At 42.8% G+C, this 17,473-nt stretch overlaps 1 protein-coding gene across 1 annotated transcript in view; it reads right to left on the reverse strand.

Annotated features, from left to right (window-relative positions):
* TTC27 (tetratricopeptide repeat domain 27) overlaps nt 1-6,300 on the reverse strand; it is a 174,324-nt gene extending 168,024 nt beyond the window's left edge. The window contains exons 1-3 of the mRNA XM_026016000.2: nt 5,931-6,300; nt 4,556-4,733; nt 3,843-3,972 (exon numbers count right to left, since the gene is read on the reverse strand). Of these exons, the coding sequence (XP_025871785.1) occupies nt 3,843-3,972; nt 4,556-4,733; nt 5,931-6,030 (408 nt within the window). The 5' untranslated portion in view covers nt 6,031-6,300. The remainder of the gene's footprint in view (nt 1-3,842; nt 3,973-4,555; nt 4,734-5,930) is intronic.
* Between the last annotated feature and the right edge of the window lie 11,173 nt (nt 6,301-17,473).

Genomic DNA, 17,473 nt, shown 5'->3' on the forward strand with positions numbered 1-17,473 from the left:
TAACACTGATATTCCAGCTGAGTTCTAAATGTGTTTCAAGAGGTTTTGGGAAATGAATGGTCTGTTTTTAAAAAGGATTGTTTATATTTTCATTAAAAACTGACAAAGCAAAGATTACGACTCTCTTAGGAATTATTCCTCAGTCAAGACAGCATGTGACATGTAAAAATAAGTATTTATCATCATAATAGTGAAAAAAAGTTGAACATCAGCAAGCCTGAGATAAATTTACTATAAAACCAGATTACTAAGATCAACCTTTCTTTGTAAGAGGTGACCAGTAATGCTTGGACATGGGCCTTCGGTGCTATACCTTTGGTTAGCACCAGATGTCAGAAAACAGTATTAAAAATGGACAAGGCCATAAGTTAAAAGCAGGGAAAATGAATTTGACTTTGGTCACTATACTCCATGACCATAAAATATGTTCCCAAATATTTGTGCTTCACAAGAGCTAAGAAACATAAATCAGCACAGAAAAATGACAATTAGAAAATACTGACGTGTTTAAAAACTTCAACTCCCCCTACCTTCCAAATTCTCAGATTGCTGGCAAAGAGTATAAATTGAATATTCCTTTTAAAAACAAACTGACAAAAAAAATAATTAAAAAATTAAAATAAAAAATAAAAACAAACTGAGAGGCGCCTGGGTGGCTCAGTCAGTTAAACATCTGCCTTCAGCTCGGGTCATGATCCCAGGGTCCTGAGATGGAACCCGCTCAGCAGGGAGCCTGCTTCTCCCTCTCCCTTTGCCATTCCCCCGGCTTGTGCTCTCTGTCAAATAAATAATTAAAATCTTTTAAAAAATAAAATAAAAATAAAAACAACCTGACCTTACCAAAAAAAGATGAACATGCTTACACTCTAAGGCAAAGCAACTCCACTTCTGGATATATAGAGCACTGCAGAGCTTCCCCACTCCTTGCTGGGAAGGGTGTATAAGTGGCTAAAAGATCATAGCCCGAGGACCAGTAAAAACAGCATCCTCCGATGAACACACTGCATTAGTCATTTTTTAGTATGCTATGCTTTGAAATTCTTCCAAATGATTTCCAGAGGATGTGTTCCTAATAGCATTACATGTAATATACAGCAATAAATTAAAAAAAACATACTATATGGCCATCAATAGACAGACATATAGATTCTGGTACAGTCATACAACTGAAATACTATACAACAGTAAAAATGAATAACAGTATTTTAAAATATAGTATTTCAAAAATATACCATTGAGCAAAGCAAGTCACAGAAAAATGTATACAGTTTGTTTCATTTTATAGAAGTCCAAAAACTGGCAAAATTAAATAGGTATTCTACAGTTATATAGGTGCTGAAACTATGAAGAAAAGCAATGGAATGGTTAACACAAAATTCATGGGACTGGCTCATGGGAGAGGGTGGCCGGGGACATCATCCAGAAGCGCACGCAGGGGACCTTTTAAGGCGGTATTTCCCAACCCCTTTCCCAGTCACAGCACACGGAGAAGATGCTATGATTAGTAGTGCACAGCAGGGATCTAGCAAATGCTGCCGACCAGAAGGGACCAGTTGAAAGGCTCCCCCACCCCCACATAGGCCCCACACAGGGCCCCTCTGCTCCACATCTGTAGAACAGTGGTAGTGAAGCTCTGTTCTCCTGTGCTAATGTTTCTCTCTCAAACTGGGGTGGTGAGAACAAAGGAGTTTTATTATTTCAACTGCATACACTTCGTATCCTTTTTTTTCCAATGTATGAGATAGTTCTAATGGAAAAAAAAAAAAACTAAACTAAAATCAAAGTCTCAAAGTTTCGGGCAGCCTGGGTGGCTCAGCGGTTTAGCACCTGCCTTCAGCCCAGGGCGTGATCCTGGAGACCCAGGATCGAGTCCCACATCAGGTTCCCTGAATGGAGCCTGCTTCTCCCTCTGCCTGTGTCTCTGCCTCTCTTTGTGTGTCTCTTGTGAATAAATAAATAAAAATCTTAAAAATTTTTTTAAAAAGTCTCAAAGTTTCCTACAATCTGGCCTGAATCCCATGAAGTCTGACCTTTCAATGCTACTCCAGCAGGCTCACAACATCCCACTCCCACAAACACTGCACTCTTCCCCCCTGTGAGCATCTACTTACATGACTGCACCCAGACTGCCTTTCCTCCTCTTCCCTACCTGTCCATTTCTCATCACCCTTCAGGTTCAACTCAAGGACCACTCCCAGCTAAACTGTCTGACAAAATTCCCATTCCCCACGTCTCTTAGTTAACTTCAATATTTTACAGTCCAAATCTCTCATGTAACCTATTTCTGTACTGCTTTGAATTGTTACCTGACATCACAGGTGCTTCTGCACTAGTATAGCAGAAAGAGGGCTGGATTTGGACCCAGAAAATGTGGCTTCCAACTGCCTAGCTCTAAGACCTCCGACAAGTTTCCTTCACCACTGGGAGCTTCCACTTTCTCATCTCCAGAATCCTCAAACTGATAGAACATGTGAATTGGGATGCCCGGGTGGCTCAGCAGTTGAGCATCTGCCTTCGGCTCAGGTAGTGACCCCAGAGTGCCAGGATCAAGTCCCACATCAGGCTCCTTGCAAGGGCCTATGTCTCTCCCCCTCTCTGGGTCTCTCATGAATAAATAAATAAAATCTTTAAAAAAATTTTTAAAAACAGAACATGTGAATTAAGCACTCACCCCACATATCTGTGTGCAACAAACACTTACGACTTTGATTATTTGGTGAATTTTTAACCTAAACCACAGGGCTGAAGAGGCAGAAACTGTTTCATACACAACAAGAAATGAGATGTTCCATATAAGCAAATTTCTAGACAACTGAGGCATATCTCTTTAAGTGACATAATCTTTGGGATTTTACTTTAATGACAACTTTTATAAAGTGAACATTAAATTCCCTTCTTAGACATAACATACAGAAAATTTTTTAATCTCTTGTTAATGATTTAGGGCCAGGATCAGAATTTCAATTATTCTATTACAACATAATATAGTTATTACACAGATGTGTACAGAGCTAATTACTGTGGCTATCAGATTATGGCTGTTTTGTACTTCTCTTTCCACTCCCACCATCAGATTTTTAAAATATATTTTACTTATTTATTTATTTTTAAAGATTTATTTATTTGAGAGAGAGCATGCGAGCAGGGGGAGGGCAGAGGGAGATGGAGAGAATCTTAAGCAGACTCCATGCTCAGCAAAGAGTCCAAAAGAGGGCTGAATCTCTTGACCCTGAGATTAAGACCTGAGCCAAAACTAAGAGTCCGACTCTCAACCAACTGAGCCAGCCAGGTGCCCCTATTTATTTTTTTAAGTAAGCTCTATGCGCAACATGGGGCTCGAACCAACAACCCCAAAATCAAGAGTCACAAGTGAGCTTGTGAGCCAAGTGAGCCAGGCAGGAGCCCTTCTACCTTCAGATTATTTTTTTTTTTAAGATTTTATTTATTTATTCATGACAGACACAGAGAGAGAAAGAGAGAGAGGCAGAGACACAGGCAGAGGGAGAAGCAGGCTCCATGCAGGGAACCTGATGTGGGACTCGATCCAGATCTCCAGGATCACACCCTGGGCTGAAGGCAGGTGCTAAACCGTTGAGCCATCGGGGCTGCCCTACCTTCAGATTATTAACACTTATCTCTAATAATTCCATTCCTGACACTGAACCTTCTGGAAGTACTTGAAAAATCTGATTAATGAACAAGCATTCTTAGTAGATTATGTACAAGCTATAAAGTCATGTTTTTTTTCTCCTACCTACTATTAACTCCAGTTTATAAAAACCAGTTCCTAAAGAAAACAGTAACACAATAATAACTATATATGACATTTCCAAGAAGCATACCTCACTGAATTGCTGGAACAAAATGGACGGCAAAAAATCCTGAGGTTGTATATCAACGGGCGGCCCTGTCCAGTTACTCTGAACAAAAAGTTGCAAACTGCTTACACCAATTAGGAATATCATCTGTTGTCTGCATACAAGAATAAAGAAACAAATATGAACCACTGTATAACCACAATTTCATTTCAGTTTTACTATTAAAAATGTAAAATATTAACCAACATGCACAGAGATTATCCAAATATTACAAAATAAAATTTCTGAAACTTAAAGAATTTATGTCTCAATATCTAATATTATAACCATGAGCCACACAGGGCTCTTTTAAATTTAATTACAATTAAATGAAATTTAAAATTGTGTCCCTCAGTTGCACTACCTACCTCAAGCTCAACCACATGTGACTAGTGGCTGCCATACTGAAGAGCACATTTTCCAACAATGACTGTCTTACACTGGCAAAGCACTATTAGATGTATTCAGTCGGCTTTTCTATGAAAATTTCTTTTCCTTTTTTTTACTGTATTTATTCACGAGTGACACAGAAAGAGAAGCAGAAACATAGGCACAGTGAGAAGCAGATTCCCCACCAGGAGCCCATTGCAGGACTCAATCCCAGGACCCTGGGATCATGACCTGGGCCAAAGGCAGACACTCAACCACTGAACCACCTCGGCATCCCTTCTCTATGAAAATTTCAAATAAAATTCTACCTTTCAGTTGTGTCCAAATCTGTTGAGTAATCCAGGAATGTTACTATCTGCTTCTCTAGGAAGCTGTCAATCTTTTCTTCAGTCATCATTGTTGAGTTAAAAATATTTTGAGTCAATGAATTTAAGAATATGGCCTCATAGTTCCCTTCGAGCAGCAATTGTAAGAAAGATCCACTCTCTGCAATATAAAAAATTAGCTCAATAATCCAAAAGACCAATTATTTTCATGTTGTAAAGGATAACGCTATTAGGCAAATCTACCATCTTCATAGGCAAAAAAAAATGTATTTCCTTAGAATGTTTACTATACATTAATCACAAAGCACTGAACTATTATTCTATGAACATTTTTATATTCTATGAACTATTATTATATTATATATATATTATATAAAATATTCTATGAACTATTATTCTATGAACATCACTTCTACAATTCACAGCTCATCCATACGATGAGCCGCAAGGTAGAAATTAGATCCAGGAATAATATTCCTTATTGGTCATTTACTAAATGCTTCTGCTGGAAATTCAAAAAGAGTCCTATTCACAACAGAAAAGTTTCTACAATCAGGGGTCTAAGGCCTTTCATAATCTAGCTTCTCGGATCCCCACTATTGCCCTGAGGAACAGCTGGTTCTCTCCTTGCTCCTCTAATACCCCATGCACCTTCCCGCTTCCACATTTTTACACCTGCGATTTCTCCTGCTGAGCTCTTCTCCACTTGTCTGACCTTGTAATCAAAATTCAGCTCATGTCTGACGTCGTCCATGAAATCAGACTTCAGAAACTACCTCTCTCCAGAAGCACCTGTTGCCTTCACACACTCACTCACACACACACACACACACACACACACACACACTAGAAAGACACTGTCCTACTAAACTGTTATTTTTCTTCCGGGTCCAGCCTAAATCCCACAACCAGATGGGCCTTTACCCCACATCTGTCACTAGTAAACATGCTTTTAACCCTGCCTCTCCAGTAAATGTGCACAGTTCACAAACATTACATCGTTGCCGCCTCGTTTCAACTTTTGTGCTTATCAGCTGTGGGACCCGGAATAAATTAGTCAATCTGTCTTTAAACGTCTTCACCTGCTAAATGGCATGAAACGGAGTATCCACCTTAAGTGCTTATCGCAAGGATTAAATGACCTTAAACGTTAAGGACTCCGAAAAGAAGCTGACCCAGGCAGGGAGAAGGCGCGGAGCCCGGGGACCCCGCCCCCCGCATCCGGGACGCAAGAATCCTACGCCTAAGGGACCAGCCAGATTTCGGCAAAAAAAAAAAAATCGAAACAAGGAGGAACGAGAAGCCAGCCGCCACCACTCTCCCCTTCCAGTGCTCCGGGCAACCTCGCCTCTCTCACCTGAGCCGGAGACTCCCTCCTGCTTCCACCGCCGCCGCTCAGCCGCGGTGGCGAAGCCCCTCAAAACTGCCAGCTCCGGCGTCCACGTCACCCTGGACATCGCTGCAGTCAAAGCGGGTTCCCACAGGAGTCAAAAGAAGAAAGTGAAAGGAAGAGGGTCCAAAGATGCCGAAATCTAGCGGCGACAGCGCCTGTGAATACTCCCACGGCCCCGGAAGCCCACGTGCAGACATCGTCACCTGGACGCGGCCATGACAGCAGCGCGGGACACCCTGGGAAAAATACGCACGCGCCGCTCGGGTTTCCGGCCGGGAGACCCGCGCCAGGCCTTGGCACTGAGCATGCCCAGTAGAGATGCCCCGCCTGGAGCAGCGAATGGGCGGGCTGGAGGGCGCGGTCTGTGCTGGCCCCGCCCAGAGGGGGCGGAGCCAAGGGCTGTGCACGACTTGAGGGAGGCGGCGTCCTCCTGCACCACCCTCCGAGGCTGGGGCTGAAAATGCGGCTGGAAGCCCGGGTCTTGTCCTGCGCAGAGATTGCAGGAATGAATGATCTACCGCTTGCGTTCCTAAACATTTTTGGATCAGAACCTCCTGACTACATGACCTTCGCGCAAAATGCAAAATGCACGTGGGCATTTTAGGGTGCCCTAACAGCATTCGGGCACCCTTCCGGGAAGTTAGAGACCCTCTGGAGCGGAAGCGCAAGAACCACCTGGCAGAGAATAGGTCTTTTTTTCTTAGAACGAATTAAAGTATAAGGGAAGTTTTGGGGCGCCTGGCTGGCTCCGCCGGAGCAGCATGCGACTCTTGATCTCCGGGTAGTGAGTTCAAGTCCCAGGCTGGGTGTAGAGATGACACACATACATAACTAACTAAATACATAAATAGCTGTTTTTAAAAAGTGGGGGCACTGGGGTGGCTCAGTGGTTGAGCATCTGCCTTCGGCTCAGGTTGTGATCCAGGGATCCTGGGATCCAGTCCCCTGCAGGGAGCCTGCTTCTCCCTCTGCCGGTGTCTCTGCCTCTCTCTGTGTCTCTCGTGAATAAATAAATGCAATCTTTAAAAAATAATTAAAAATAAAAAGTGTAAGAAAACTATCTGGTTTTGATGCTGCCACTACATAAATCATGACTGAGTGGGACCTCTGACCCTGTGGCTGGTGCAACGAAGCTTGTGCAGGATTGACTGAGTCAGAAACCTGCCACCCTGTGTGTCTGCCACTGAGGACGGAGCTGGAGCCTGATTCGACCTCCTTTCTTCTCTATAGCCATGCTCCTAGGCCAATACTGAGGCTCAGAACGCCAGGCCTCAGGGAGCCAGGACTCTACCCCAGTGGGCTTGAACCTGCACTGTGAGAGTGCCACACACTAGCCAGGGTAACTCTGACCAAATGGCATTCTTGGAGCAATCTAGTGCCAGAGATCTCTGAAAGAGCCTAGCCCAGTGCCGGCTCCAAGGATGTCAGTACCCAAAATCACTCCAGACTGTGGAGGGAATGGTGCTCAGCTTCAGCCAGCAGCAGCCACGAGAAGCCAGATCTGGGCAGAGTGGAGAAGGGAGGATACCCTAGAATGTCTTCTTACTGATAAGTAAAAGCTATTTGTACAGGAAATATTTAATCAGCATGTCGTTTGGTCTTTTTAAGCACAAAATCCTACACTGTGTAAACCATATGACAGTTGTTAGAGCTATTAAAGCAGAGAGACAGTGGCCGTTACAGTAGGTTGATCACTTGCCTGGAAAGCCACATTGTCCCACACAGTGAACTTGGTGCTTTCTCTGTAATTCAAGGTTGGTTTGAGTAAGATATGCTTGACAATGATAACAAGTACATTCATCTCTCTTCAGGAAAATAAAAATGTGGGAGAAAAAATTATGGTCTCAATTGAAAAAAAAACTAAAAACAAAAAAAACGAGTGGACACTGAGCTGGTGAGTAGGCTATGTCCACTTTAGGATGACCAGAGTGGCTTGGCTGGGTGGTCCTCTGGGAACCCTCATGTCACTATCTAGTTAGTCTTTTTTCTTGGGCTGGTCAGATTTCTCAGAGACATTTTAAATCTCCTACCTGGGCAGTGAAGGTCCAGTTGCCAGAGATCCAGAGACAAGCAGAGCAGAAAAGCCAGGAGCCTCAACATTCAAGACCCAGTCTGAATGTCAGACCCTCTAGAGACCACTGCAAGGAGAGTAGAGGGGAAGAGGTGGGCAGGGGTTCCAACAGACTGACTCAGCTTTGCAGGAGTCCTCCTCATTTCGGTCCTTCCTCTTCCTACCCTGAGACCTCCAGTCCTAGGGCATCTAGTGCTCCCAGTTGCTGAGTCTTTCCAGGATGCTTCAGTCTAGATACAAGTTTGCCTTAGCTTCTCCCATTGCACTTTTAGGACTGGGCTTTCTCTGGTCAGCTACAGCAGTTACTTGCTTCCCACCAGGGCTAGCAAGTCTCATCATCTCTTCCCCTGCACGTTACGCCGTAACTTTTTTTTCTTTATCATGGATTTAATGGTTTTTTTTTTTTTTTTTATTTAGTGGGTTTTGAAGAAGGAGGGATGGCATATGTTCAACATGCCATGTCTACCCTAGAGCCTTAAACTGTATTGTAAGTGACACCTTTCTCCAAGTAGCTTCAGGTCTGATACATGTATGTGTTTTAACTAATCCTATCTCATACCTAAGCAGTAACAAGGAGGCAGGATTGTAACCAGCATTTCATGACGCTTCAATCCTTTTTCACATTCATTAACAAATCTCATGTTTTTGTTTGTTTGTTTTTAAATATTTTATTTATTTATTCATGAGAGACACAGACATAGGCAGAGGGAGAAGCAAGTTCCCTGCGGGGGAGCCTGATGTGGGACTCGATCCCAGGACCCCAGATCACTCCCTGAGCCGAAGGTAGATGCTCAACCACCGAGCCACCCAGGCACCCACAAGTCTCATGTTTAATAAGAACAGTTTTTAAATGTTTATAGCAGCCTTTTTAGGAAGCACCAAAAACTGGATACAACTAAATGTCCATGCACAGAGAAACAAATAAACAACTATTATATGTTCATACAATGGAATACTGTTCAGCTATAAACATGAATAAGCTACGGAAACATACAATATACACAAAAAGCAAAGTAATTTTAAGCCAGGAAAAAAAAAGAGGAGATATGATATGAGTCAATTTATATAAATCAAGAAAACAAAAACTGATCACTAGAGACAGAAAGCTCTAGTGGTTGCTGGGGGAGGGGAAGTGGAGAGGAAAGCAGGGAGGAACAAGGACAGGTTGGGGAGTAACAGATATATTCACTATCTGATTATGCTAATGGTTTCATGGCAGTATACATATGGAAAAACTTAAAGTACTCAGTTAAAATATGTGCACTCTTTTCTATGTCAGTTATACCTCAATAACACTGTTCTCAAAAAAATTGACTTCTACAGGGATGCCTGGGTGGTTCAGTGATTGAGCGTCTGCCTTTGGCTCAGGGTGTGATCCTGGGGTCCTGGGATTGAGTCCCACATCCGGCTCCCTGCAGGGAGCCTGCTTTTCTCCCTCTGTCAGTGTCTCTCATGAATAAATAAATAAAAATCTTTAAAAAAAATTGACTTGTATAAAACGTGAAATCTGATCTCCCAAAACTAACATTCAAAAGCCTTCACCTCACACACAATTCTTTCTTCTCATCCCATTGCTGGTCCTCTGCTCTCTCCAAGTACTGCATCTCTCAGAGCCCCACAACCATCGCTAACCCTCAACAGAGTTAGCTAGGCCTTTGTCCTGCGGCAAATAAATGAACGTGGATTGAAGATATAAGATAAATCGGGTATGGGGTTAAATACAGTTAAACAGACATCTCACTTAAGTCTTACAATAACTCTAAGGCAAATATTATTAAGCCAATTTTTCAACCAAGGAAACTGAAAGGCAGGTATCTTGCCTAAGATTACACTAGGATTTGAACCTCATCTGACCATTAAAGCTCCATGGTGGGATTCCTGGGTGGCGCAGCGGTTTGGCACCTGCCTTTGGCCCAGGTCGCGATCCTGGGGTCCTGGGATCGAGTCCCACGTCGGGCTCCCGGTGCATGGAGCCTGCTTCTCCCTCTGCCTGTGTCTCTGCCTCTCTCTCTCTCTCTCTCTGTGACTATCATAAATAAATTTAAAAAAATAAAATAAAATAAAAATAAAGCTCCATGGTCTCTCCATCTGGTGAACAATGATGGAAGAGAGAAGTATGTGACTGGTATGCAGGTCAGAGCAAGTAGGTAAATAAGTAAAATAACCCTCCTCGTGAACATACTGGAAACAACCCCGGAACCAAAGTCAGTACAGATACTGAAAATCCCTGAAAGCAAAGACTGGAGAAGCAGAGGAAAGAAAGGATTTATGTGATTGAGGTAGGAGTGTTGGTAGGAATGTAAGTCCAGTGGAACAGAACAAGACACCTAAAGTCAATGAAAAGCAACCAGATCCTGCAAAGATTTCCTTATTCGGAAACTTCCCTGGTAAGTGGGGCCTGAACCCAGGCAGCCTACTGGTGTCTCCCTAGTTCACCTTGTCCTTGGGGCTCCTGTAAGTTGACCCTAACCACTAGCATGCTTCCCCTGAAAGGTGTGTTATTCGTCCCACAAAGCAAAACAAAACCATTCCTTTGATAGGTCTTCATTCAGGTGAAAAAACTATAAGGCTTTCAGTAAGACTTCACTAGATACAGGATGGGTACAAAGGAGACATAAATGTAGATACAGGAACAATGCCTCTCTGACTCACACAATCTGGGCTGGATCCTATTTAGAGAGTTATCATCCCTCCCTCAACTCTAGAATGCTTTTGGATGCTTAGAATCACATAAGGGGGCCTCATGCCCTGGATAGGAAGCTCTAAAGGGACCCATGTATCACAAACCCACAAAATAAATCAAAGAATATACACGAGGGTCCCTCTCATTCAAGATCCAAGGACACAGAGTGACCTTGAACAGCTGCCCTCTTGATTTAGACTGTTTAGACTCCAGGGAAAAGGCATCTCTACATATATTTTTTTAAAGATTTATTTATTTATTTATTTATTTATTTATTTATTTATTTATTTATTTATTTATTTTATGATAGACATAGAGAGAGAAAGAGAGAGGCAGAGACACAGGAGGAGGGAGAAGCAGGCTCCACGCTGGGAGCCCGACACGGGACTCGATCCCAGGACTCCAGGATCGTGCCCTGGGCCAAAGACAGGCACTAAACCACTGAGCCACCCAGGGATCCCCACATCTCTACATATAAATCTATGTTCTGATAAATTAAAAATACAGGGAGGATTTGAGTTGCAGAAGCTCATAGGTAAGAGAAATGACACTTGTTAAATTTCTGTCTTTGCAGTTAAAAATAGAGCAACCCTACGATCCAGCAACTGCACTGCTGGGGACTTACCCCAAAGATACAGATGCAGTGAAACTCCGGGACACCTGCACCCCGATGTTTCTAGCAGCAATGTCCACAAGAGCCAAACTGCGGAAGGAGCCACAATGTCCTTCGACAGATGAATGGATAAAGAAGCTGTGGTATATATGTATACAATGGAATATTACTCAGCCATTAGAAACGACAAATACCCACCATTTGCTTCGACATGGATGGAACTGGAGGGTATTATGCTGAGTGAAATAAGTCAATCGGAGAAAGACAATCATCATATAGTTTCACTCATACAGGAAATATAAGAAAAAGTGAAAGGGATTATAGGGGAAAGGAGAGAACATGAGTGGGAAAAAATAGAGAGGGAGACAAACCATTAGAGACTCCTAACTCTGGAAAACAAACAAAGGGTTACGGAAGGGGAGGTGGGCCGGGGGTTGGGGTGACTGGGTGAGGGCACCAAGGAGGGCACTATGTGGATGAGCACTGGGTGTTATACTGTGTGTTGGCAAATCAAACTTCAACTAAAAAAAATAAAATGTGAGTGGGAGAAGTGTCAAGTTTAAATAAACAAATATATATGTATATATATTTAAAATAAATAAATAGAATACTTACAAAAAATAAAAATAAATGAATAAATTTCCCTCTTTGCATGAATGCAACAGATTCTTGCATAATTAAGTGTCCTTTTTCAGTAGTAATGCTCATTCCTTTGCTACTCTTCATGTTCTATTTTTGGTTCTGGAGGTTCTCATGAAATATAATTTTATTTACAACAGATAAGGACAGCAGCTAGAAAACATTTCACAATTTTAAACTCAGATGTACCATTCATTTTTTTAAATTGAAAGATTATTTATTTATTTATTTATTTATTTATTTATTTATTCATGAAAGACAGAGAAAGAGTGGCAGAGACACAGGCAGAGGGAGAAGCAGGCTCCAGGCCGGGAGCCCGACATGGGACTTGATCCCAGGTCTCCAGGATCAGGCCCTGGGCTGAAGGCGGCACTAAACCGCTGAGCCACCTGGGCTGCCCTAATTCTAGTCATTTTAGATGTTTTAGAAGAAAAAGTAGAAAACATGCAACTTAACATTTACTTAAATTTACATTTTTGCAACTCCTGGTTGGCTCAGCAGTTGAGCGTCTGCCTTTGCCTCAGGGTGTGATCTAGGGTCCTGGGATCAAGTCTCACATCGGATTCTCTGCATGGAGCCTGCTTCTCCCTCTGCCTGTGTCTCTGCCTCTCTCTCTGTGTCTCTCATGAATAAATAAATAAATAAAATCTTAAAAAAAAAAGACTTTGTAAAAATAAAGTCAACATAAATAAATTCTATGGACTAGATATAATATGCTAATTATGTTATTTCATTACTTAGGCAAGCAATACTCACCAATTAATGGAATACTTCAACATGTCCAATTATTTAATTATTTTGATGACTAGAACTTATTATAAAAAATATGATTTAGCATATTTTTGTGGAGTGAGACACCTGAGTGGCTCAGTTGTTTAGGCATATGATTCTTGATTTAGGTTCAGGTCATGTTCCAGTTGGGCTCTGTATTCAGCGCAGAGTCTGCCTGAGATGCTCCCTCTCCTTCTGCTCCTCCCCATGTAAATTAATTAATTAAAATTTTTAAAAAGGGCAATTGTTTCAGATCCCCTCCCTTTTTTTTTAATAAAAATTTTATTTATTTATTCATAGAGATGCAGGGAGAGAGAGAGAGGCAGAGACACAGGCAGAGGGAGAAGCAGGCTCCATGCAGGGAGCCCGACGTGGGACTCGATTCAGGGTCTCCAGATCATGCCCTGGGCTGCAGGCTGCGCTAAACTGCTGCGCCACAGGGGCTGCCCGATCCCCTCCCTTTTGGGGAGCCTTATACTATCATAAAGTAAACTTTGCTTTGCTGTTAATCAAAAGGAGATTAGGACCATGTGAACCCATAGACAGAGACCATGTGAACACAGAGGGAGAAAACAATCACCTACAAGCTTACAGAAAGAAGCCTCAGAAAAAAGCCAACCCTGCCAACACCTTGATCTCGTTGGTCAAGCCTTTCTGTCTGGGTACTTTGTTATGGCAACCTCAGCAAACTATTAGTAAGCAACACATTCAGCTTTGTCTTTTTGTTTCAGGTACTGATTAGTGGTCTCAAAATCCTTTGACAGGGACGCCTGGGTGGCTCAACCGTTGAGCATCTGCCTTTGTCTCAGGGCGTGATCCTGGAGTTCCAGGATTGAGTCCCGCGTCCGGCTCCCTGCGTGGAGCCTGCTACCAGGCTCCCTCTGCCTGTGTCTCTGCTTCTCTGTGCGTGTGTGTGTAAATAAAATCTTTAAAAACAAAAACAAAAACAAAATCCTTTGACAATCTGGAGGTTCCACTAACATCATTTTAAAGGATCATCATAGGAGGGGCACCTTGATGGCTTGTCTGCCCTCAGCTCAGGTCATGAACCCAGGGTCCTGGGATCAAGTCTCATATTGGACTCCCTGCTCAGTGGGGAGTTTGCTTCTCTCCCTCACCCTCTGCCTCTCCCCTCTGCTCGTTCTCTCTCTCTCACTCTCAAATAAATAAGTCTTTAAAAAAATTGGGGTGGTGACGTTTGCACATATCTGCGAATATACTAAAAGCCATTGATTGTGCACTTAAAATGGGTACTTTGTTTTGTTTTGTTTTGTTTTTAGGTAAAATACTTTCAGGTCAATTGTTAAGTCTCTCTGGCCTTCCACTCAGATATACTTCTCCAATCACATGGCATTAGAGTGGCTGTGATAATTTGGGGGATCTACAGAGTTGGGGATATATTTGATTTGGGTTTAATGAGATAGATTTATGCAGTTTGCAGTCATTTCTACGGATAATTAAGGTATCATTAACCATTGACCCGTAGGCCCGGCTTCCAGGAATACACCTATAGCCAGCTCTCTGTGCTGCCCTATGATAGAACAAAATACAAGTTGAAAGCCCTAGGGTGAAAAATGAGTAAGTCCTGTGGGGCTCCGCAGCAGAGGTTCTTGGTGATGATGGATGAAAAACCAGGCTTGAAATGTACAGTCAGAAGATGTCTATGGAAAGTTCTTCCAATAATCAGATAGCTAAAGTTGTGAGATTAAATCCCCATCAATGCCTGGCCACAGTGGGAACCGACTCCTGTCAGGAATACGACTGTTACACAAGGTTTATGATGTGCAGCGCACAAAGACTGGAAGCGCATCTCATTTTAGGTTTGCAGCGAGAGCGCAGGTGGATGAGCATCAGCTTCTCAGCTGAATATTTGCAAGGGACGTTCTCCCTGAGGGCTTGGCGTATGGAGAAGGGCTGAGAAAGGGCAATGAAGTCATGACTTTTGGTGGGGAAGCTGGGCCAGATCTTGATGGTCAGCAGACGGAGGCCTTGTTTCCTGAGAAGAGCGCTGGGCTCACTCCGATGGTCTGGCCGCGGGACGCAAGAGGACACTTGCAGTCCTCCTGGCCAGACAGTGACCAGAAGAGTCTGGTGCCCAGGCAGTTCCAGGGGAATTCCTGGATAAGTTTACAAATAATACGCCCAGTGATTTCAGCCGCGTCCCTGACATCACAACAGGCCTGGAAAGGAGCGTGACCGACAGGACACAGGACCAGGTTTCCCACGGGAGAAGATGCAGCTGCGCTCAGGCGTCCCGTGGGTCTTTGCGCGCCAGGCACCTTGAATTACTTGCTTACAGCTTGTTTTTCCACCGAGACCTGGGGCACGGTGAGCAGAGGGGTTGTGTCCATCTGCTCATCACTGTGTTCGTAGAAACAGAACACTTCGAGCCTTTTCTGCTTCAAATCTTTTTTTTTTTTTTTAAACTGATAGGAAAGGAGGCCATTTATAAAAGTATTTAGAAATTGAGGTGCCTGGGTAACTCAGTCAGTTAAAGGTCTGCCTTGGGCTCAGGTCATGATCCCGGGGTCCTGGGATTAAGTTCCACATCAGACTGCCCGCAGGGAGCCTGCCTGCTGCTCCCCCTACTTGTGCTTTTGTGCTCTCTGTAAAATAAATAAAATCTTTTTTAAAAAGTACTTAAAATTAAACCACCAGAAGAGACAAAAATTCAAATAAGCCAAAGGATTAAAATATCTTGGTTAAAGAAAGAACGATTACAAAAGCACCATGGTTCTTTTCCTTTTTTTTTTTTTTTTTTTTTAAGATTTTATTTGTTTATTCATGAGAGGCACACAGAGAGAGGCAGAGACATAGGCAGAGGGAGAAACAGGCTCCCCATAGGGAGCACGATGTGGGACTTGATCCCAGGACCCTCGGATCATGACCTGGGCCAAAGGCAGACACTCAATCGCTGAGCCACCCAGGGATTTTAAAAAATCCCTTTTTTAAAGATTTATTTTAGAGAGAGAGTGAGAGAGCATGAGTGAGAGGGCCACAGGAAGAGAGTGAGAGAGTCCTAAGCAGACTCCATGCCCAGTGCAGGGCCCAACGTGGGGCTGGATCTCACAACCCTGAGATCATGACCTGCGGTGAAACCAAGAGTCAGACACCTAACTGACTGAGAACCATGTGAACACAGAGGGAGAAACGGACTGAGCTACCCAGGTGTCCCCATTTTCTTTCTTTCTTTCTTTTTTTTTTGAGAGAGAGAGAGACTGAGACAGAGATAGCATGAGAAGGGGAAGGGGTAGGGATAGGGACAGAGGGAGGAGAAGCAGACTTCCCGCTGAGTAGAGAGCCTGGGATCATGACCTGAACTGAAGGCAGTCACTTAACCCCGGCGCCCTGGGTTCTTTTCTAATGGAAATAACGAAATTTAGAATTTATGGGTTGGTGGGACACAAACCTGTTGGAACACTGTAAACACCGTATGTGTCTGTGAGTGAGGTTGTATGCATCCCTACCATCAATAGTAAAAAATATTAACCATGCTGGAAGAAATAATGAATTGTACTCCTACTCAATAGTTAGAAAATATTATAAAAATTGTAGCCTATAAAGAGGTGAAAAAAATAACAGCACAAAAAAATTGACAGTGAAAATATGTAAGGAAAAGTGATTATAAAGTTTTATCTGGAGGCACCTGGGTGGCTCAGTCAGTTAAGCGTCTGCTTCAGCTCAGGTCATGATCCCTGGGTTGGGATTGTGCCCTAGCTCAGGATCCCTGCCTAGAGGGGAGCCTGCTTCTCCCATCTCCCTCTGCTCCTCCCCACCCAGCTCATGCTCTCTAATAAATAAAAATCTTAAAAAACCACAAAAACCAAAAAACGATGTGTCTGTTAATTTGTGTTATTTTTTTTTTTTTGGCATTTTATGTTTGTAGCATTTTGATTGTGCTTTTTTCACTCCAAATATCCACTTGTGTAAAATAAGGAAAAAATCTAATGAGAACAACAAAGAAGACAATTACATTGAGAAAACTGCTGCTCCCAGTGGACAATGGGCTATAACATCCCACTCTCACCCATCTCATCCTACATAAACCAAATTGTAAGACATCAAAAAAAGTTTTATAGTGCTTTCTACATTTGTCTAACTTTGAAGATACCAGTCTTAATGCTACAATGGTTATCTAAGCAGTTTATTTTTGGTACTTTTAAGACGACTTCATAGTTGATAGTTTTAGGACTAGATCAATTGTCTTGACTGTGTTCCATCCTTTTCCAAGGCCTTCATGCTTACCCTCTCCATCTCCCTACCACCCAACCACTGCCCCAGGTTCCTCAGCCAGTAAACATGCTGCAGTTATTCTTATACCAAAAAATATGTATTTCCTCACTCTTCTTCTCTACCTCTTTGTCCTAGTTGATGATCTACCACCTGGACTCTAGAGGGCTTTTATAAAGAAATAAAGGTATTGATCATGTTAACTAGAGCATTATTTATAATTAGAAAGACAGAAATAACCTAAGCGTTATTTTGCCTCCCCATAGTTGGTAGAATCATCCTCTAAACTAGAGTATGACCAGATTGCTCCCCTCATCTTCCTCACCCACAGGGTGGAAAGCTTCTGAACAAGACAGTCTTTTATGATCTAGGCTCTCCTATCTAACATCACGGCCTACATTTCATTGGACTATTATCTCTTACAACCCAATTATGTTATTAACAAGTTTTCCCTTTGTTCTTTTATGTCTGTAATAACTTCTGCTTGGCTAACAACTTCT

Source organism: Vulpes vulpes, chromosome 8 (genome assembly GCF_048418805.1).
Source record: "Vulpes vulpes isolate BD-2025 chromosome 8, VulVul3, whole genome shotgun sequence".
In the NCBI taxonomy this organism is placed as follows: Eukaryota; Metazoa; Chordata; class Mammalia; order Carnivora; family Canidae; genus Vulpes; species Vulpes vulpes.